At 47.3% G+C, this 23,811-nt stretch overlaps 1 protein-coding gene across 1 annotated transcript in view; it reads right to left on the reverse strand.

Annotated features, from left to right (window-relative positions):
- The window catches only part of LOC120979705 (influenza virus NS1A binding protein), a 68,456-nt gene that overhangs the window by 33,972 nt on the left and 10,673 nt on the right, over positions 1–23,811 (reverse strand). The window contains exons 4-6 of the mRNA XM_040408640.1: positions 15,442–15,611; positions 13,603–13,678; positions 5,449–5,622 (exon numbers count right to left, since the gene is read on the reverse strand). Of these exons, the coding sequence (XP_040264574.1) occupies positions 5,449–5,622; positions 13,603–13,678; positions 15,442–15,611 (420 nt within the window). The remainder of the gene's footprint in view (positions 1–5,448; positions 5,623–13,602; positions 13,679–15,441; positions 15,612–23,811) is intronic.

The following is a 23,811-nucleotide window of genomic DNA, read 5'->3' on the forward strand; positions in this document are numbered from 1 at the left end:
AACCGGAACGGATACAGAATGTACTCCGTATCAGTTCCGTTTTTGCGAAGCCATCTATTGGAAATTTTATGCCCAGCCCAATTTTTTCTATGTAATTACTGTATATGCCATACAGAAAAACGGAACAGAACCGGAAACACTACTGAAACAAAAAACGCAAAAACCGATCCGTTAAAAACGGCCTGCAAAACAGTAAAAAAGCCATAAGGTCGTGTGCATGAGCCCTAAAGGGAATTATTGTTTCTCAGCCCACAGAATCCAATTTTTTTTTAAAGAACATGGCTTTTTATTGTTTTAAATTAGGTAGATGTCTTCTTGCTACGTTTTAATGTAGTTTATTCAATATTTACCCAGACAATCTTCCATAGCAGTGTCACAAATGTGCACTTTGTGTAATGTATGAGGTCACTGTAGTGCCAAACAAAAAACCTATTGTAGCTTTATCTGGATCTCCCTCCCGTAGCTTTAGACACAGCCTCTGTGTGTAGACAAAAAGCGGCCAAGTACAGATGATTATATTTTTTTTCTTTAGCAAAGCGAAGGTGTGTTTTTTTCTGGGTGTTAAGAGTAGGTTTTGTTTTATAATATACAATTTTTTTCTACTATATGTATTATCTGTGTTCCCTGCTGGTCTCATACAGATCACGGATGATGTAATAGCATATGGATCAGATGTATACAAAAGAGGAGGGCACGTCTTCGTTGCATGCCACCAACCCCCTCTGCATAGAGAGGCCAAAACACAGGGGTGCCTAGCAAGTGCCGGGAAGAGCGGCGCTTTCACGTTCAGGAACACAATGCTCTCTGTAACAGTACACAATGAACTGTGTGCAGGTAGGGTACTGTGCCATTACTAAATTAACATGGTACGGTCCAGAAAGGGTTAAAAGGTGCTTAGTGTTGGTACCCAGAGCAACTACTGTTAGTTGCAGCCATACTTAGCCTCTGCTTGCAGCAGGGACACCTCAGTCATCAGGAGAAATAGGGACCATAAATACAGACCAGACCAATTTTGCAGACCTCCTGAATATTTATGCGCAGTCGGGAAAGGGTTAAGAACAGACTGCATACCGTTGCAGTCACATCTTCTGTGAGTCCAGAGGCATTTTTTCTGCAGTCTCCTAGATTCAGATGCAATCTGTAACATTAAGAATATAGGAAATCCAGCTCAAGAAATGGTGGAAAATTCGGTTACGCGTTTCAGACCACTATGAAATATCGGTCCTTCCTCATGACTTATCGAACTGGTAATGGGATCGCACCATATGAGCAGCTCACACAGCTGGCCATGCAATCAATCGATCACATGATCGTGAGGAGCTGCACACACGGTGCAATCACATATGTCCAATCAGTAAACATACATAGAGAAAATTAAAATCACATGTGCTGACCAAAACATCTACATAAATATGTAGTTGGGGCATATATAAAAAAACAATGGCAAAGCAAAAATGATATTATAATAATAATAATAATAATAATGAAACATCTGAACACAAAAGGAGAAAAGGAAGACTCCCCTAATAGTGTAGAATTAAATCATGTCTTTTATTAAGACCTTGAAGCAGTCTTGAACCCAGTTGGAAAATCCAATATGCCTCTCGAATCTACTGTTGATATTGACAACCATGCTCTCTGTGACTATGCCGATTCCCAGGGTCATGTCCAGATGTTATCTGGCATGAGCTTCCAGGAATTGATTCATGCAAATTTTTTTCAGGAATCTCAAACTAGGCAAGCTGACCCCACCACCAGTACTAATAATCCATCATTTAAAGTCTCCAATAAGGACATCTGGTACAGTCGAGGTCCCTTGCCCTAGATCGATTAAGAATTAGTAGAAAATGATCTTTGTGCATTATATAATTCCACTAAATATGTGATACATGATACTCCCCATCGCAAACATGAGAATTTGTCTCATAAGGAAAGGGGGGCTCTCAAAAGTCTCAAAGAGATGCACAATATAGTAATCAAGGAGGCTGACAAGGGAGGAGCGGTTGTTATTTTAGATATTGGAGTCTATAAATCCCAGGTATTATCCATGTTAAATGATCCTGACACCTATAAACCTCCATCTGGGAACCCTCCCCTCCCCTTTCAGTCTAAATTGGTTACTATTTTAACCCTGGGGTTGGAGAAAGTCATTCTGTCTGGGTGAAAAAACCTACATTTACGTCCAACATCCTATTGTGTCGATTTTCCATGCACTCCCAAAAGTGCATAAGGGAATTTTTCCTCCTCCCTTACGCCCTATTGTAGCAGGAATCGGTTGTGTCTCCGAGAGACTTTCGGAGTGGATCGATTCTCTGCTGCAACCGCTTATTTCGCATATTCCAGGTTTCCTTAGGGATACTAGGTCTGTGTTGCAGGCATTCTCGGACTTCAAATGGAGGTCTGAGTTTACCTGGATCACAGCAGATGTCACTGCGTTATACACAGGCATCACACACGACCTAGCTTTGGTTTCTCTTCGCTGGTTCCTCAATAAATATAGGGATTATTCGGATGGGCTCCAAGAATATATGGGGATTGTGATGGAGTTCCTCCTCCAGCACAAATTTTTTCCATGTTCGATTCTATATTCTATCTTCAGGTTTTCGGGGGTGTTGATGGGGGCCACAATCTCTCCCTCCATAGCCAATATCTTTATGGCATGGTGGGAGGGGTGTTTTTTCCTCATCGACACCCACCCATTCAGTGGTCTGGACGCTACATCGATGACCTGCTTCTTGTATGGTCCGGTGATGTGGTGGCCATACCACTGTTCCTCGACTATCAATTCATGTGTGGAGTCTATTTCCTTTAGTCTCCAACATCACAGCAGATACATATGCTTTTTGGATTTGTGCTTCGAGGGGGACTGCACCACATCCGAAGTTATCACCACTACATACAGAAAGGAACTAGCAGGTAACACGATATTGCATGCCAATTCGTGTCATCCACCCCATACAATTCAGAGTATTTCCAAAGGTGAACTCATTCGAGCTCGATGCAACTGTTCGAATATCCATTTATTCGCACAAGCAGCTAGGAATATCACAGATAGGCTAACTGGTAGGGCTTATTCTCAAAAATCTGTCGTCTCCTCTGTCATTGAAGTTTCAGCCATGGATAGAGCTCCCCTTGTGTTTCCAAAAGTAAAATCACTGCCCCAGAAATGTAAACGCGATTTCACTCCCTTTGTGACACAATATAGCCTGGAATATGATCGCATATGTAAAATCATTAAGAAATATCTCCCTTTATTGTCAGGCGATAGTCAGTGGATGGATATTGTCGCAGAGGGAGTGAAGTGTACAGCAAGGAGGGCTCCAACCTTGGGCAATTCCTTAAGTCCCAGCTTGTTCTCTGAAAAGATTTTGCAGAGACCAACCTGGCTCAACAAGGGCAGCTATAAATGTGGTCATGCCAAATGCATTTGTTGCAATCATACCAGAGCCACAATTTTTTTTTAAATCCACTGCTAACAATGAGGAATTTACCATACAGTCCTATCTTAACTGCAACTCAAAGTTCGTGGTTTATTTGATAACATGCGAACTTTGTCAGTTGCAATATGTGGGGTGTACTACGAATGAAATAAAAATCTCGCATACGCAAGCATATCTCAGATATCCCCCACTACGAAAACCGCAACGTGTCTGCTGTCAGCACACACTTTGCGATTTTGCATGCAGGTGACACCACCAATCTGGTCGTTCAAGGAATCGAGAGAGTTTTCCTTCCCACCAGAGGGGGCGACCATAGGAGGAAACTTTTAAATCGAGAGGCATATTGGATTTTCCAACTGGGTTCAAGACCCTCAAGGTCTTAATAAAAAGGCATGATTTAATTCTACACTATTAGGGGAGTTTTTCTTTTCTCCCTTTTGTGTTTATATTTTTCTGCTTTGCCATTGTCTTTTATATATGCACCAACTATGTATTTATGTAGATTGTTTGGTCAGCACATGTGATTTTAATTTTCTCTATGTATGTTTACTGATTGGACATATGTGATTGCACCGTGTGTGCAGCTCCTCACGATCATGGGATCGATTGCATGGCCAGCTGTGTGAGCTTCTCATATGGTGCGAGCCCATTACCAGTTCGATAAGTCATGAGGAAGGACCGATATTTGTTAGTGGTCTGAAACGCATAACCGAACATTCCTGTTTCTTTCGAAGATTTTATGCCGCAATAAAGCTACGAATTTTCCACCATTTCTTGATCTGGATTTCCTATATTCTTAAATTTACCATTGCGCATCCGGGTGCGTCATCCGTGCTCGACTGGTGAAGGGGAAGGTGAGAGCTGCTGTGCGCTTAATGTGATATCTGTAACATTAGTTTCTCTGACGGATAACCGCGAGTTGTCAAATGGGCGGTCCCCAGCACTCCTTGCCAATGAGGTGACATCCGTTGACACAGTGCCCGAGACCGCCCACTTTGCGTTTCACTGCTACTGGGCACCAAAACTAACACAAATTGTGGCCAAACATGGGCTGCTACAAGACAGAAAAACATGGACAGAGTCACAGAATCTGTGGCTGCAGTATGAGGATGTGACAGGTCCTGTCCCCATTCACTTCAAAAGGATTTTTTATTTTTAAATGGTGAACGTCAACAGCTACAGTCTGTCCAGTAGGCTCCTTTTCATCAGCAAAGTGTAATCTACTCAGCTATTCTTCCCGGTAAACTAAAGTAGTCAACGTCAATAAGGACTGTTTAGATCTATACTTCCATTTAAATCATAAGCCAAAGCCTTGAAGGGGTACAAACAGCTTGAGCCGATCACTGCCATATGGTTACAAAAAATAACCAGTTGTTGATATGCTTCCATTCAACTTTCTTATACACAGCGACTGGCTATGAAAAAACTCCATAGGGGCGATTGCGCTAAGTGGGAAAATACTTGCATGTAGAAGATGGTTATTGATCGCACAAAGCATCAGGAGAAAGGAGTCCACACACACACACACACACCTCTACTGCACTGTAGAGCGCAGGGTCACTATACATCAAAGAAGTTTCCACATTGTGTCAAGTATTGGGCCATCAGAATATGACAGCACATTAGGATTGGTAATTGGTCTGATCTCTGGGACCCTGACGGATAAGGAATATGATCGTGTGCAGGATTCATGCCGTGTCCCCCTCTAAATTTCACAAACACAGCAGCACCCCAGTCACCAGGAAAGGGCAGGAGAAGCAGCTATAAACCAATGCTGCCTTCATTCTCATGATCAGAGGAACTAGTAGTGACTGTACTGCCAATTATGTTAATGGTCTGCAGCAGAAGATAATCCCTTCCCTAGTGGGCCACGCTACCAGCAATATCATTAGCCATGGCGTTTTCAGTGCTTCAAAATGACTGGGAACGTAAAAAGTGTGACCCAAGCTCAACAGGCTTCTCTTCAAAACTTAATAAAGCATTCATGAACATGTAAATCTGCACTCACCTTAAGTCGTGGAAGTTTAAGGAAATCATCTTGTTCAGATATATCAAGAAGATGCTCCTGAATATAGCCGTCAATCATACTTAATAAGCGCCAGTCCCCCATGGAGTTCACAAAATTACGGTGAGAGATACAGCTTTGCACATCCATTTTGGACAATAAATAATCTCCACAAACCTTTACGGGAAAAAAAAATAAAAATAAGTCATGTGGTGAAGAATTTAGTAACCAAGTTCAGAGCAGGTAGAAACTGTGGAGAGAATTTCCTTTTAAGAAGGCCACTAGCCCCTCTTGTACTTCGAGGACTGAACTACTGTATAAATGACCTATTCTTAGGATAGGTCATCTATATAAGATTGGCAGGGGTCAGACTCCTGACACCCCCTGCTGATCAGCCTATTTGTTCGCAGCTTTTGAACCAGAAACAGGCAATGGAACTACAAAGCACCATCCACTGTGTTGCTTCTGGTGCTGGAGCTAGAGCAAAATCAGCAGGGTCCTGTGAATCTGACCAATCTGATATTGATAACATAACATCTTTAGGGCAGGTTATCAGCAGCTCAGACCCAGAGAACCTATTTAACTCTTTCACAACCAGCTGGAGCGATGTGTAAACATGGCACCCGCTCGCATGTGCAGCAGGCGTCATGGCCAGCAGGTGTCTGCTGTTTCAAACAGCAGAGACCTGCGGCTAATTACCGGCAGTAATGCCGATTGCGGTAAATAAAGGCTTTACATGCCGTGATCTCACGATCACCACATCTAATGTGCCAAAAACCCAGAGGCTCGCACTAACGGGCATCCTACAGACATCCCCTGCGGCCAATGGGGATGTCAGTAGTTGCTTTGAATGCTCAAAGTCTCGCTGAGGAGACACACAGCATTCATGCTGCAATTCTTATTTTGGCCACCAGATGGCAGGCCAACATAAGAAAAAAACCGATTTAATAGGCTTATATATGAGCTTCAAAATCATTCCAACAATAAAAAAAAGATTTTTTGCGAGACTCACCTGTAAAATCTTTTTCTCGTCTTTTCCATTGGGGGACACAGACCATGGGGTATAGCTTAGGCCACCACTAGGAGGAGACACTATGCACTGGCTATACCCCCGTGCTCCAACAGGAGGACCTCAGTGCGTGCAAAAGCAGTAGGAGAAGGAGACCAAACCAAATATTAACAATGAAAAACAGAACCGAGGAATACCGCCATCGGGCCGTTAACCATAAGGTCCCAATAGAATAGAACCAACCCCTCCTGCAACAGACAAGAATGGGTGGGAGCTGTGTCCCCCAATGGAAAAGACGAGAAAAAGATTTTACAGGCGAGTCTCACAAAAAAAATCTCCTTTTCTCGCCCATTCCATTGGGGGGACACAGACCATGGGACGTCCTAAAGCAGTCCATGGGGTGGGAAGACCGGCACCTCCAGAGGGAAACGTCCAACGGTTAAACAGGAACCACAGCCTGCAATACCTTGCGCACTAGGGCAGCATCAGCTGACGCCAGAAAGTGCAGCATCAGCTGACGCCAGAAAGTGCAGCTGGTAGAACTTTGTAAAAGGTATGTAAGGACGACCAGTTGGTCGCCTTACAAAGCTGTGATGTAGAAACTCGATGGCGCCTAGGCCAGGAGGCCCCCCACCACCCTGGTGGAGTGCACGGTAACCCCCGCTGGGGGAACCCTACCCCAGGACTGATAGGCCATGGCAATAGTCGACCGAATCCACCGAGACACAGTGACCTTGGAGGACGCCAGACCCTTACGAGGCCCCTCGGGAACCACAAAACGGGAGTCCGAGCGGCGAAATGGGGCAGTAACCGAAAGGTACACCCGCAAAGCACGGACAACATCTAGAGAATGGAGAGCGCGCTCCTTGGGGTTCGCAGGGGCAAGGCAAAAAGAGGGCAGGACAATGTCCTCATTAAGGTGGAAGGCGGAGACCACCTTGGGCAAAAAAGAATTATCCTTGTGGAAGACCAAAAAGGGCGGCCAGCTCCGATACCCTCCTGATAGAGGTGATGGCCACCAAAAAGACCACCTTCCAGGTGAGAAGACTCAGGGAAATGTCCCTCAGGGGCTCAAAAGGAGCCGCCTGGAGAGAAGACAGAACCAGGTTCAGATCCCAGGGGGGGGGGGGAGGAGGGAGATACGGAGGGACCGAATGCGCCACTCCCTGCAGGAAGGTCCTCACCGGACCTAGCAGAGCCAGAGAGCGCTGAAAGAAAATGGCCAGAGCGGAGACCTAACCCTTCAGAGAGCTCAGGGACATTCCTATCTCAAGACCCGACTGGAGAAAAGGAGAGTACCACCGGAACGGAGAAATGAAGGGGAAAAACGCCTATCTTCTCACAAAAGGCAAGAAAGGCCTTCCAGGTACGATAGTATATCCTGGAGGAAGCCGGTTTCCTGGCTTTGATCATGGTCTTCACGACTGAGTCCGAGAAGCCCCTCCTCTTCAAGATGGCGGTTTCAACAGCCATGCCGTTAAACAAAGTGGCTGTAAATTCTGGTGGAAGAGAGGTCCTTGAGACAGCAGGTCCTCCCTGAGAGGAAGAGGCCACGGAACGTCCGCCAGCATCCAAGTGACCTCCAAGAACCAGGCGCAGCGAGGCCAATCGGGGGCGATTAGGATGGCTGGGATTCCTTCTGCCGCGACCCTGCGAAGAACCTTTGGGAGTAGAGGCAGTGGTGGGAAGACAGAGGAGTGCGAAGTCTTGCCACGGAGACACCAGAGCGTCCACCCCATACGCCTCCGGATCCCGAGCTCGGGCCAGGAACGTGGGAACCTTGTTGTTGAGCCTGGACGCCATCAAGTCCATGTCCGGGCGGCCCCAACAGCGACAGACGTCCTCGAATACGTCCGGATGCAGAGACCACTCTCCCGGATCCACCCTGTTACGGCTGAGAAAGTCCGCCGTCCAGTTCTCGACCCCTGGGATGTACACTGCAGACAATATTGGAACGTGAGCCTCCGCCCACTGGAGGATCCTCTTCACCTCCTGCATCAACGGCCGGCTGCGGGTTCCGCCCTGATGATTGATGTAGGCCACGGCTGTGGCATTGTCCGACTGGATCCTTACTGGGAGACCCGCTAGGAGGGGGGGGTCCAATGGGACCGAGCGGAAAATTGCTCTGAGCTCCAATATGTTGATCGGAAGGCGGGCTTCCACTTCTGACCACACCCCCTGGACAGTCCGAGCCCGGAGAACGCCGGCCCAACCCAGGAGACCGGCATCGGTGATGACTGTCCAGGAGAATGGGAGGAAGGATTTCCTCGATGTCAGATTCTGAGGTGACAGCCACCACTGGAGGTCCATGCAAACCCGAGGAGGAAGGCGGATCCGAGAGTCCAGACCCCTCGATGTTCCATCCCAGAAGGACAGGATCGCCTGCTGCAGAGGCCGAGTGTGAATCTGGGCAAAGGGGACTGCCTCGAAGGAGGCCACCATAAGCCCCAGAACCTGCATGCACTCCCGGATGGAGAGAAACCAGGAATGCAGAAGGCGAGACACAGACTCCCGTATACGTGAGAACTTGCAATCCGGGAGGAATACCCGGGCTGCAGTAGTGTCCATAATCATCCCTAGGAAGGTCACCCTCTGGGAAGGTTGGAGAGAGGACTTCGGGAAGTTGATCAGCCAGCCGAACTGTTGCAGAGTCTGAACAGTGATCCTGACGCTGTGCTCGGCCTGGGGACGAGGGAGCCATTATCAGAATGTCGTCCAGGTACGGCAGCAGAGATATGCCCCTGGTACAGAGAAGAGCCATGATCGGCGCCAAGATCTTTGTGAATACCCGCGGGGCTGTCGCCAGCCCAAAGGGAAGGGCGACGAACTAATAATGACGGTCGCCAATGGCGAAGCGCAGGAACCTGTGGCGAGATTCTGCGATAAAGGACATGCAGATAGGCATCCCGGATGTCCACCGACGCGAGGAATTCCCCTGGAAGAAGAGAAGCAGTAACGGAGCGGAGGGACTCCATCCGGAACCTCCGCACCCGCAGGGACTTTAATAGCTTCAGGTCTAGAACCGGACGCACTGATCCCTCCTCCTTTGGCACTACAAAGATTTGAGTAGAAACCTGCCCCCTGTTCCTCCAGAGGAACTGGGACAACTACTCCCCTGACCAGAAGGGAAGAAACTGCTTGTAAAAGGGCCGAGGCTCGGGCCGGATGCCCCGGAACACAAGATGGAAAGAAACGTTCTGGAGGTCTGGAAACAAATTCTATCTTGTAACCGGAACTTACAATTTCCAGGGCCCAGGCATCTTGAATGTGAGCTCTCCAGACATGCTGAAAGGAGAACAGACGGCCCCCCACCGCAAGCGGTGGGGGCGCCCCTTTCAGGCGGAGGACTGCTTGGGAACCGCGGGGCGGGCAGAACTCCCCTGGAACTGTGCCCGCGGGCGCCAGGAAGGTTGAGGCTTAAAGGAAGGCTTCTTGCGGGAGTCCTGAGAGCCGCCGGAGGAGAGGGCTGTCGCAGACCTGGAGGAGGAAAAGCACAGAAAGGACTGGTTTCTAGAGCCAGAGAGGCGAGCTCTGAAGGCACGCTTGGATCTAGATTGGGGCAGGTGTGTACTCTTGCCCCCCGTAGCGTCAGAGATAATCTCATCCAGCTTAGCCCCCGAAGAGCCTGGAGCACGCAAAGGGGAGATTAGTGAGGGAGCGCTTGGAGGAAGCGTCGGCGTCCCAGACCTTCAACCAGACCTCCCTGCGCTGCGTGACCGAGAGAGCCGAAATCCGCGCAGAGTGCTGACATCCAATGAGGCCTCACAGAGGAATGTTGTCGCCTAGGACATCTGGAGGATGAAGTTCAGGGTGTCCGCAGAGGCATCCTGCTCCGTGAGGTCCTGATGATGGCGCTGAAACCACACCAAAAGCGCCCTGGCTACCTAGGCCGAGGCGAACGCGGGCCACAGACCTGTGCCCACCAGAGAGAAGATGGCTTTGGAAAGAGTCCAAACGCCTGTCAACAGAGTCCTGTAGGGAGGACCCGTCCAGGACTAGTATTGCCGTATTCTTAGCCAATCTGGCCACCGGCGGGACGACCTTAGGAGGAGAAGACCACTGCTGCACGTTATCTGCCGGGAAAGGATAAAGAGTATCCATGCGCCTTGTGACGAACTGCGACCGCCGCAGCCACAATACGTCACAGCGCCCCTAGTGGTCAATCCGCAAACAGGCCTCCCAGCCACTTTCAGCACACCGACAGTCTAACTTGAGTCCGTACAGTCGATAGGCTGAAAGCGCAGGGATTGGACCGCCGATTGACCGCAAGTAAGTGTGTGAGTGACCGGACCACACCCACACCCACACCCACCCACACACACACACACACTATGTGCAGTGATTAAGGAAAGTATAGTCCAATAAACAAAAAGGGAGAAAAGAAAGAAAATACTTATTTTCCGCAGAAAAGATGTCCGTTGGTGAAATAGTCCGTTGCAGGGATAAAGTCCAAGAAACCTTTGTCCAGAATATGCCTACAGCCCACGGGTTCTCTGGCTGAGGCCCTCTTCAGGTGTTGTTAAAAGTGGAGAACTCCTTTAGCAGATTCTAGGCCCTTGTTATAAGGATCCCAGACTCAAGGCGGGGAATTGAGAGTCCGCCTGCTGGGGCAGGCTGCATTTCTGAGATGAATGGCAGTTCTGAAATAGGGTATGTGCCATATCTCGGGATGTCTCTGCTGTACATAATTAGCAAGCACAGATTCACATTCCCCACAAAATATGGAGTCCAGGGATACCAAATATGATTCATATAACTGGTTCTATGATGGGGTAACAACATAACTTTCTCCTAGAGTTACTTTTGTCATATGTAAATGTCCAGTGAATTCTGAGTGACACGATGTAATTTTTACGTCCGTAAGATGCATGGTCTCTCTTAAAAGGGTAAGAATCATATCTCAGATTCAGGTTTCAATCTGGGAACCTTGGTGCTGGCCTGTCTGACTCAATCTAGCTTACAAGCCCCTTATGGCAGCGACACCAAATGGCTCCCCCCAGGTGTAGTCTTCACACCTAGCTGTGATATCTCTGCAGAAAGGGAAGTTCTTATGTGTAGGGTCAACCTAAGGAAACCAGCTGTAATTGCGTTATCTGCTGGGCATCTATTGACTGACTTGAACAAAAAGGTTCTGGGGCCTGTAGCTTCAGGGCCCTATGGAAATAAATACTGGTTAATAGACCCATTGATCAATAAGGGATAGTAATATTGATAATATTGGGACGACTGTTCAATATTCTCACGGATCATCCGTGACACGCCTTGTAGCAGAAAAACGGTGATTAGGGCGTTCCCAAGCCTTAGAAAAGGACCTTGGCGAACTCGCCATGAATGGGGAATGTGACTGCCTCTGGTTTTCTGGAGTGGAAGAGGGGGAATTCCTGGCTACTAGTAGAAGGAGGTTCCCCCTGGATGTCAAAGGCGTCACGTACCGCCGTGACCAAGTCTGCCACCATGGTGGAGAGCTTAGGTGAGGGTTCCGGCTCCGTGTCCTCGTCCGAGCAGGACCTTTCCCCTTCAGACCTGTAATCCCTGAGAGAGGGAGAGGCTGAACACGCCTCCAGGCGAGGGGGGGAAGCAGAGTCATCCGAGGAGGGATGCTGCTGCGTACGCTGCCTCTTAACGGTCGAGCGTCCTCTGTGGGGGGCACCGGGAGGTGGAGCGGTGCTAACCACAGGCACTGCAGGTGGTGGATCAGTGGCCGCCATGCATTCCATAAAGGCCATGGCCGCTCGCGAGACTTGGGCTAAGTCTGCGGCCGCCCTAGCTATGGCAGAGGCCCAGGAGGGCTCCGCGGGCTGCAAAGGGGCGGAGGAGGGACTGGGCTGATTTGGTGGTGGAGGAGGAGGATGATGATGATCCCGTCCCCAGGCAAGGCAAGAGTCACAGGAGCCTGTAACAGACAGTGGCAAGCAGCAGACCTTACAGGATCCCAGTGGGACCTGAGGCGTAGCTTTAGATTTTTGGGAGGCCCCAGGTTTAGGCATGATGGTGGCAATCCCGGAGTAAGGGTCTCCTACCGTTTTGCAGAACACTGCCTGTCCTACAGTGACCTGTGAGGAGCTGGAGTAGCAGTCAAGCGTGGAGAGGCACTGAGCAAAGCGGAAGCGCCAGGGCTGACGCGATAGGTGACGTGACTGGAGGGGGGCGGTGCCTATCGCGCAAAAAACTAGCACGAAAAAAAAATATTGCGCGCGGGAACTATGAAAAATGGCAGACCCCGGCTCCGAAAATGGCGCCCACCGCAGAATGCAGGGGACAAGAAGGAATCCCTCCTCCCTCTCAACCAGCCGGCCCTCCCAGATCCACAGGTAAGCCCTAAAGAACCGTGTCACAGTGTGAGCACGGGGGGAGGGGGGACTTGCAGGAGAGCTGGTGTACTTATCTGAGTCCTGCAGTCTTCACCATCTGTACCGGACCAGCAGTGGGTCATCTCTTCAGTCATCTGGCACAAGGAGTGGCAGTGCACTGGATAGAGGGCAGGACTAGGTGACCCCGGATTTGGTAGGCCACCGGAGCTGCAGGTCGAGCCCGGTTCCACTTATCTTCTGGGGGGAAAGGGAGGTAGCCGGGGACAGCCATTCGACCCCGGCACTCGCTCTACTGAGAGACCAGGGACGGACCATGCGACCCTGCGTCCTCTGTTTAGAAAAAAACAAAACAGGAGGAGAAAAAACTACAGGGACAACCCTGCATGAGCAGGAGTGTCACCTACTTATTCGACACTAAGCTAAAACTGAGGTCCTCCTGTTAGACATGGGGGTATAGCCAGTGGAGGAGATGTTTCTTATTTGCATAGTGTCTCCTCCTAGTAATGGCCTAAGCTATACCCATGGTCTGTGTCCCCGATGGAATGGGCGAGAAAGACGCTCCAGTACTGTTATTTCATGGGGAATACAAGCATTAGCAGACATCAGGCGATACAGACAGCACTATCGACTCTCCTACACAACAGTTCCAGCTGTAAGAGCTAAGCGTCTAGCATGAGTCCAGTTTGCAGTAACATTGGGAGAACCCTTTAAAAGATTATACTGAAAGTATGAGGGTGGAAGGAAACCAACATTATTCATTATTTTATACAGTTCATTACAATTTTGAAATTCAAAACTGCAGAATCAATAAATTGGAAGAATCACCACAAACATTACCTGTTTCACACGCTCAATCTTAAGTTTTTTGGCAGCAGAGTAAACATCTTTCACCAGTTCTGTTTCAGCTTTAAGCCTGAAAAAACATCAAGTCAATGGTTATTCCAAGCTTCCATGCCCTGCACTACAGAATTCGGTCTTCAAAAATGTCGCATATTTACAGCATCCATTGTAGTTTTGAAAAGTTGGTGATAAAGTAAGATTACCACCACGGGTCCGGCCTGCTATGGGGTCTGTACAAAAGGTTATAAAAGGTAAAAAATGTCTTTAGCTAACAGCACTGCTTTCTCCAGCCCAACATACACTTCTCATCAGTAGTGAGAATATGAAGTTTTATCCTGCTTTCTCAAGTGCTCAGGGTGGAGCTTCACTGTAAAGTGCTGTCCGAGTTGATGTACAGCCCCTAGAATATGGACCTGGGCGTGGGTCCAGTTGATTGACTTTAGAGTTCTCCCCTATCGTCCCGTAAAATCCTGCGCCGTCCCCTTTAGAATTCGGCGCAGGCGCAGAGAGTGAACACGCAAACCCTCCAACGCAGCATTGAGGGCATTATATTATAGTAAATAGTGCTGCTGTGATCCAGCACTGGGGAGAGAAAACAGGACAGCAGGCTCTGTGCCTCTCTCCATGTAGCTCTCACCTTCACCTCTCTATAGATTTACATGTGCAGCAGCAACTGTAACCTGATGTCTGAGTATATCAGTGAATTCAGAGTTAGCAGTGAAGGAAGCAGGGAAAGGAGCCCAACAAGTAAAGAAAGGCACCTTTCTGTAATAAGGGGAAAACCTCTACAATACACTGCCTTTAAGAGGAGACTACCCCCTCACTCAGACAAATTTCAGTTCAATTATATTATCTGTACTGCACATCTTTGATAACTCCCCCCCCCCACTCCACCCATCCACATAACAGACCTAGGGAGGTGATGCAAGAAGAGCAGGTCTAGATGGGCCAAATGGTTCTTGTCTGCCGACACATTCTATGTTTCTAGGTCACCACTGCGATCAGCAATTGACTGCTGCAGTCATGTGTCCCCCCTCTCGACAACAGTGTTGATTTCAGCGCATAATGGGAGTTGTGCTTACAAAGGCCTCCAGGCCTGCCTTGTATGGGAGCCTGCCAGAGGCAGTATGATCAGGCTAAACATCATTGGTATTGCCATGTCCATAACTAAATCAATAAAAGTAGTACGTCACTTAGCTCATGTGGTGCCATTTTTGCCAACCTCACAAAAAAAATTGAAATAAAAAGATTAAAAAAGTATGTACATCAAATGGTATCAATAAACACTCCTATTTCTCTAATATATATAGGCACCTAACAAGATGGGACCAAGACTAATGTTCAACTTTCGAGCACACATCTCAGCTGAGAACGTTGCATTGCAACGTATCTGATGGCAGAAGTCCTTTAAGGGGTTTAATAACAGGACATACTACCATTGTAGTTAAAAATAATCCTCAGGCTGGCTCATCAATATCTTTTCAGTGGGAGAAGGGGAGGTGTCAGACTCCCAACACCTCTCCGATCAGTTTTATTAAGAGGTGGCAGCGCTTGTGCGAGCACTTTAAGAATACACTGTGCGTTGTCTCTGCAGCGAAGTGCAATTACCTGTGCTTGTTCCATTCACTGCAACACTGCTGCAAGCGGGACGGGTAGTGTAATCTTGTACGAGCATCGCCTCCTGTTCAAACAGCTGATCGATTGGTGTGCTGAGAGTCAGATCCCACCAATAAGATATTGATAGCCTATCTTCACAATAGGTGATAAACATGTACCGGCTGTACCACCCCATTAAGCTTTAATACTATATTTAGATATAGTTACCGTCATACTTACTGTGAAGTATATGCATAATTTAACAAGACCTCAACCGCCTCTGGGTTCAAGTCATCAAATTTCACATGAGACATTCCAGGAGTCTCATTATCATTATTGAAGATTTCAAACAAGAAGGGACTACAGCAGGCAAGGACTGCTCTGTGTGCCAGCATTTCATGCCCACAAACCTGCAAATCGAAGAAAATTAAAATAAAGCATCATCAGAAGCAGAGCATACTAAATCGACCTAAGGCCTCATGCACATGACCGTTGTGTGTTTTGCGGTCTGCAAAACAGATAGCGTCCATGTGCGTTCCGCAATTCGCGGGACGGCACGGATAGCCATTACTATAACTGCCTATGCTTGTCCTCAAAACGCGGACAAGAATAGGACAGGTTATATTTTTTTGCGGACCACGGACGGAGTAATGGATGCAGACAGCATTGAAGCCCCATTGAAGTGAATAGGTCCACATACAAACCAAAACAACGGTCGTGTGCATGAGGCCTAAACTAGCAAGTGGTTAAAATTGATGACTAAACAATTCAATGGCTAGCAAAGTGCTGCAGAGGGCAAAGGAGGAGTGTGCTGCAAAAGGGTATTCGTGAGGGACAGTAAAGAGCACCATCATCATGTACTCCACGGTCCTTGTTAGGACAAAGCAGCTCCTCGCACTGGCAAAGAAAAAACTGGGCAAAGTTGAAAAGTTTACCATACTTACGAGTGTTAAAAATAAAAAGGCTACAATTACATGACTTGTCGGCAGCGTGCATCCCAAAGCTTTTGCAGTCCCCACTTTAAAAACGCTCATTCTTGTCCACAAAAGGGACAATAGGACATGGTCTATCATTTGTGGTATGGCAGCGCTGATGGACAGCACAGTCACAAAATACACCACCCAGAGCAAGCTGCAATTTGAAAAAAATAAAAATGTGGGATGCTTTGTTTTTTAGGCTTTTCCTCCCTCCCCCACTTTGTTACTTGGAATCCCATGGGAATTTGTAAATGCAGAACGAATCGTCGGGGCTGCTTATTGTCAACAGCATGTGATACAAAAACCTTATTCACTTCCACTGGATGATGGTGTCTTGGGATTTCATGTGGCACCTGTTCTAAAACCCATTTTGAATACACAATATGTGAATAAAGCTAAAGATGTATGGCTAGCCGCCACACACTATGAATGTCACTGAACATTATTATTCAGCGCTCCAGATGGCGACCAAAATTGTTGCCAATGCGGCTTAAAATTTTCAGATGGCGGCAAGACTTTTTAGCCTTGTTGCCATTTGCGACAGGGCTGCCGTGCTGTAGCTGAGTATGGCGGCGGGGCATGGGAGCCAGTAATTCCTTGCCCCGCCGCAGGTGTTCGCTCAGCAGCACAGGGGAGAAGAAAGCAGTCCCTCCCTCTGCCCTTTGCCACTGCCACCAATGAAAAGACAGAGGGGAAGAGGACGGGAGGGGCTATGGTGCCGCACCTGAGTGGTTAACTACCACGGGTCGCAGCTACCTGTCAGGTCGGGTGCCGGCTATGCGATTCTGCAGCCAGCACCCCCCCCCCAATCCCAGTATTAAAAACATTGGTGGCAGTGGCCACAGGGTCCCCTCCCCTCCTATACAGTGGCAGTTCTCATCAGAGCCCCAGCAGTGTAATCCTGGGGCTCTGATCGGTTACCATGGCAGCCAGGATGCTACAGAAGCCCTGGCTGCCATGGTAATCTCCCTGATGCTGTGTGCACAAAGTAGCAGGGAGAGTGTGAAGTCCTATTTACCCTAATAGAGCTCTATTAGGGTGAATAGGACAAAGTATAGCAAATAAAAAAAGTAAAAAAAAAGGAAACAAACACCAAAATATTAAGTATAAATGGCTCCTTTCCCAATTTTCTTATAAAAATATATAAATCAATAAACATTACATATCGCCACGTCCGAAAACTCCAAACTATTAAAATATATATAAAAAAAAATCTCCTATGCGGTTAATGTCGTAAAATAAAAATAATAAATAATAGTGTCACCTTGTCCCCCCTAAAAAAATAAAAAAAAATAATAGGATAGGACTGTTCTATTATGGGCCAGACGATCAATAAAATGCGGAATGGTGTTTTTTATTTTTATTTGCGTGGTATCAAATATCGCAATACTTTTTTATGGTATTGAAACCGAATCAAAATGTTGGTATCGTGACAACCCCAATATGTAGTGCTGGCTCATTACTGTGACCTGCGTCTCATCTTCTCCAAGTCTTATTTTTTTTTTAATCAAGTCGTTTTTATTGAGTCAATAAATACAGAGTATTACAAAAATCAATACGTTGTTTTTCTTGCTTTATCCACCATGTGGAGTCAGAGTACAACATTAACTGTACAAATATCACCACACAGTTTTATCCAGTATCTGTACATAACATGTACACATACGGTATTTAAAACAAATAATTGAAACAAAGAATTATAAATATCTAAACCCCCCCAAAACACCGGTGTTTTGTACACTATGTATAATAAATAGCTGAGACAGTTTGCCCTGTTTTCTCAAGGGACACCTTGGGGACCCCTTCCAATATATCTTCCCACTTATCTTTAGACATAACCCCCACGTCAGCCTCCCATTTTTTCATTCTTGAGAGCGGAAACCCCTCCAGGAATTTTTCCAGTAAAAGAGCATACAACTGTGATATCAGCCCTCTTTTACCTCCCCCTGTCGGGAGAACAAGCTTATGAACCACCTCCATCTGAGCTATCACACAACCTTTCCGCAGTGTGACCTCAAGGGCATGCCTCATTTGGAGATATTTATAGAACCACCCCCTAGGATATTAAATTCCTGCTGCAGGTTTTGAAATGACTTACATATCTTGTCCTCAATTAATTGGCCAATTCTCGTCACTCCATAAGTTTCCCAGTTCCTAAGTCCTGGAAGGGCAAAAAATTCGGGCAACAGATGATTCTTTCCAATAGGGGAAAGTTCACTGATTCCACCTACACCTCTTAGCTGCTTCACCTTTGCCCAAACTTTTTTCATAAATTCAATAAGAGGGAGTTTTTCCCTCCCAGCATGCATTCCTGAGCCTTCCAGAATGCCCATGAGGTCCCGACTGCCCAACCAATGTTGCAATATCTGCCCTGTCATATCCGGAGCTTGTAAATCAATCCATCCCTTGAAATGCTGACATTGGGAAGCCAGAAAATAAATCCATGCATTAGGGACAGCCAGGCCCCCTTCCGACTTAGGATACTGCAATGTCTCCAGTTTAATCCTAGCCTGCCCATATTTCCAAGTAAGATCCCTAAATATAGAATGAATTTTCTTGAATCTATCCAGGGGGATCCATACGGGAGAATTATTCAGTACATAAAGCAACTGGGGCATCATAACCATTTTTAAAAGGTTAACTCTACCTACCACCGAAAGAGTCTACACCATGACCTTACTTTAAGCCTGAAAGTAGCCAGCAATGGGGACAGATTAAGGTCTTCAAAATCCGATAGTCTCGGTGTTATATATAGTCCCAGATATTTAAATTTATCCACCCAAGGCATCAGGCTATCCACTTGTCTGCCTGACAGGGCCTGCCCATCTATTGCATCAAAGAGGATTTTTGCCAATTTATCTGAAGTCCAGAGAAGCCACCAAATCTGTCAATCAATGCCATGGCCGCATCCAGGACGCACCAGTATCGCCCATAAAAAGCAGAGTATCATCAGCGTACATAGCCACTTTATTGTGCAGCCCATCGTATCTAAACCCTCTATATTTTTTGATAGCGGATATGCGCCGCGAGCGGCTCTATTGCGAGAGCAAACAATAAGGGCGACAATGGGCATCCCTGTCTGGTGCCCCTGGCAAGAGCAAAACAATCTGACAACCCTCCATTAGCTCTAATTCTCGCCTTAGGACTAGAGTAAAGGACCTTTACCCACTGAATGAACCGTGCTCCAAAACCCATAGTTTTCAAGACCCCCCACAGTAGCTCCACTCCACACTATCGAACGCCTTGCGGCGTCAAGAGCAAGCAAGGCCCTGTCTTCACAATTATCCGCCGAATATTTAAGCTAGCATACAGCCTACGGAGATTAATAGCCGTCGATTTCCCAGGCATAAAACCCGTCTGGTTCGGGTGTACTATAGTCAGAATTACTTTGGACAGCCTGTTCGCCAACACCTTCGCCAGGAGCTTAACATCAGCCGTGAGGAGTGAAATTGGTCTGTAGGAATGCGGTATTTAGGATCCTTCCCTGGTTTAGGTATAACCACAATTATAGCTTCCTGCATCGAATGTGGTAACGAACCTGCCTCCAATGAGTGCTCAAGCACCTTAATTCAGGAAGTAATATCCCTTGCAGCTTTTTATACACCTCCACTGGAGGCCATCAGCTCCAGGCGCCTTACCATCGCCATACCCCCAAGCGCAGCCTCCAGTTCCTCCAGTGAAATCGGCTCTTCAGCCTACTCTATTCCTCCTCTGACAGCCTCGATAACTGTGCCTCCCCTAGAAATTCATTAAGAGCCTCCTCAGAACTAGAGCCGGTGGAAGCATATAGAGATACATAAAAGCTTTTTAGAATATCTAATATTCCTTTCGTGTCCTGGCTACTATTCCCCCTGTCATCTCTCAGTTTCCTGAATACAAGAGGAGCCTCTCTGAGCCTATGATACCACCGACAACAGATGACCCACCTTCTCACCTCTTCAAAGGATCTCTGACGATAAAAACTTCTCTTTCTCTCTGCGGCCTGCACTAAATGACACTCAGCTGCTCCTGAGCTACTGCCAGCGCCTCACTATTAATCAGGGTGGGGAATCTACCAAACTCTCTCTCCGCCTCAGCCACCAGTACATGCGCCTTAACATCCGCCTCCCTAGACGTAGATTTATGCTTGTTAATTTCTTTCATCAAGACTCCCCTCAGGAATGCTTTCACGGCGTCCCAAACACCCGGTACCGAGGCGTCCCTGTATTGATAGCAAAAAATTCCTTAATTTCAAGAGAGATCCCGGACAGATCACCCAACACATTTAGCCAATGTGAGTTACTCTTCCACAGCCTCGTCCCTGTCTGAGCACCCCAGGCACAAGTCTATCTGCACCAAAGAATGGTCAGACAACGACCGAGATGAAAACAACATCCCAACCAGAGGCAGCATTATATCATTAACAAGGGCCAAATCATACGCGATAGCGAATGATGCATAGCAGTATCTGCACGAGAATTCAAGCTTATCAGGGTTACTCAGTCTCCATACATCATGTACACCTAATTCACCCATAATATTTCTAAGAGGCCACACTCCCCGGTAAACCCCTGCTCCTTCCACCCGGCATCTATCTAGGAGTCATTCAGCGTGCAATTAAAGTCCCCAACCAATAGCCACGGCAGCCCAGGGAAGTCCGCCACAAAGTCCATAATCTCTCTTATCAATGGGATGCAAATGGTGGGGGCACGTACACAGACACCAGCACCACCTGTATTCCATCCACCTTACACACACATATCTACCATCCGCATCCACACATTCCTGCATATGTTCATACCTAATGCTACTATGCAATCATACTAACCCCTCTAGAGTGAGAAGAATGAGTTGAATGTAACGCATATGTCACCCAATTTTACTCATCCAGTGTAGATTTTCTCCAATCAGATGCGTTTCCTGAAAACAACATATAGCCGGCTGAAACCGCCCCAAGTATTGAAAAACACACTGTCTCTTTCGTGCATCTGCCATTCCTCTCACATTCCAACTTAAAACTCTAATCACCTGTGACATGATAGAACTTCAGACCATACTTGGATCTCACACCCCACTCCAACTTCCTCAGCTCATATTTCAAGACCATATCTCTTCCCCCCCAACTCCCTACCCAACCTACCGCCCCCCTTTCCCAATCAGATTTCTATAACTGGGGAACATTGTCCCTTTGGTATCAACCTCACACATTAAAACAGGGCCATCTGAGAGCAACTTACCCCCCAACATATAATAATCATGACAGATTATAACAACATCCCTCAGGTAGAGAATCCTCCCCACATCTGAGAAATACATTTTTACTCTCAGCAACCTACTCCCTCCACAGGATCTACTTGTGATAGCATTACATAATACACTTCTTAACTGGTGCAACCTTTATAGCAACCTTAGAGTGCAAATGCAAATATAAAGTGAACATGGGAAACTATATCTTAGCCTCCTTCAAGTGTTCGGGGCCCCGCTTCTCAATTGTCGCTCGTGACGTCCAGCCACTGCGCCGCCTCCTCCGGATCTTCAAAAAATCTGGTGGATCCCAATGCCACCACACGCAGTTTAGCAGGAAACATAGCATATTGAAACTTGTAGACTTCTCAGCCTTTTCTTTATGTCCATAAATCTGCTTCTTCCTCCGCTGCACTTCATTGGAATAATCCGGAAATATGGACACTTTCACCCATTCAGGACCATCTCCTCATTGTCCCTTGATTGCCGCAGGATAGTGTCCCGGTCTTAAAAATGCAGGATCTTCGCCAGTATAGGACGAGGCGGTCTGCCTGGCGGAAGCATGGGGACTCTGTGCGCCCGCTCCACCGCATATAGGGAAGATAGACCTTTCTCATGAAATAGCTGATGCAACCATTTCTCCACAAACTCTGTAGCATTATCCCCCTCCGTCTTTTCTGGCATTCCCACAATCCGCAGGTTGTTCCTTCTGGACCTGTTCTCCAGATCGTCTGTTTTAGCATATAAAGCAGCTATGTCCTTAGCAGTTGTTTTTGCCGCCATTTGCAGAGGCCGAACATCATCCTCTATAGTGGACACCCTCTTCTCCAATTCAGAGGTGCGCTCAGATATCTTGTGTAGGTCATGCCTAATTATAGACACATCTGACCTCAGGCTACCAACTTGTACAGAGAGCACCTTCAGGGTACTGTTACAGCTGGCCACAGCAGCCATAATATCTTTTAACGTGGGCTCTTCATTAGCCGCATCTTTGGGGCCTACCGCGCTTTTAGCTGGACGTGCAGGGGTCAATGGCGGCCACTCCGCCGCATCCAGGGCCTCCCCATCAAGGGATCCGTCCTCTTGTTCAGAAGAAATATGCGCATCTGTCTCCTTCTCCTCTGCCCAGTTCCCACACCGCTATCAGCGCGGCAAACTTGCTTAACTTTGCGGCCGCACTCTGGCTCAGTTTGGACTGTAAAGGCCGGCCCCTCTCCTCTCTCGGCGCCATGCTGGCTCACTCCGGCCTGTCGTATCGCGGCCCCTGGCTGGACTTTCTCGGCATGTCGAGCTCTCAGAATCACCCCCGCACTCTCCGGTCTCCTCTCACCAACCAGGTAAGATAAAATAATCGAAACAGACGTTGCTACCACTCTAATGATCAGGATACGGCTGGACGCCGTGAGCGGTGCGACTTACTCCAGCGCTCTCAGGCCAGGCCACGCCCCCCCCCCAAGTCTTATTTTTGATTGAATATATATATATATATAGATATATATATATATATATTATTTTAGTCCGAGCACTGATTATTAGCTTCATCTATATGTATAAAGAAGGAGGTATGTATGTATGTATGTATGTATGTATGTATGTATGTATGTATGTATGTGAATGACCTGCATTAGCCAATACAAGCTTGCAAGTCTTTCTCTTCATATCCCAACTGCCATACACACGGTCACATGTCCCTCATCAGCCAATAGAAGCTCACAAGCCCTTAGTCTCCACATACACACAGTCTTACTCCAGGTTTCCATAACAACCCAGCCATTTTTCCTACACTACTGTAGGTCAGCTTTAGGATAGGGCTGCACGACGACAATAAGTCACAACTACACTGCTACATGTGTCGGCGCGACTATTTTTATAACGATAGTCTATGGTGTTGCACTGTGACACGACAGTCACAGAAAAATCCATCTTGGATGGATTTTTTTGCAACTGTCGTTTCGCAGCATGTCACATGTCGCAGTGCGACACCATACCCCATCATTATAAAAATTATTGAGACAAAATGTTGCGCGATACAGGTTGTCGTGTAGCCCTAGCATTTTAAAAGGGCTACTGTGGAGGTCACTGTCAAGGGAGTAGGGTGCTGTGAAGGTCAAAGTTAAGGGGATGGGCTGCTGTGGAGGTCCCATTTTAAAGGGAGTCTGTCACCTCCATATGGCCATATACAGTGCTTACATTGTCCTATAGCACACCTATACATGAATGTAATGGTACCTTTGTCTTTATCTTTACACTTGCAGAAGCTGGAAAAAAGTTTAATTCATATGCAAATGAGCACTCGCAAGTGCCCAGGGGCGGCGTTCACTGTGCTCTGACATTTTTCAGTGTTTCCCTGCCCCAGCCTCTGCGTCATCCTTCGGTCCGGCCGAGATCCTGCACCTGTGCACTGCCTCGC

The sequence above is a fragment of the Bufo bufo genome, chromosome 9, assembly GCF_905171765.1.
Source record: "Bufo bufo chromosome 9, aBufBuf1.1, whole genome shotgun sequence".
Classification (NCBI taxonomy): domain Eukaryota; kingdom Metazoa; phylum Chordata; class Amphibia; order Anura; family Bufonidae; genus Bufo; species Bufo bufo.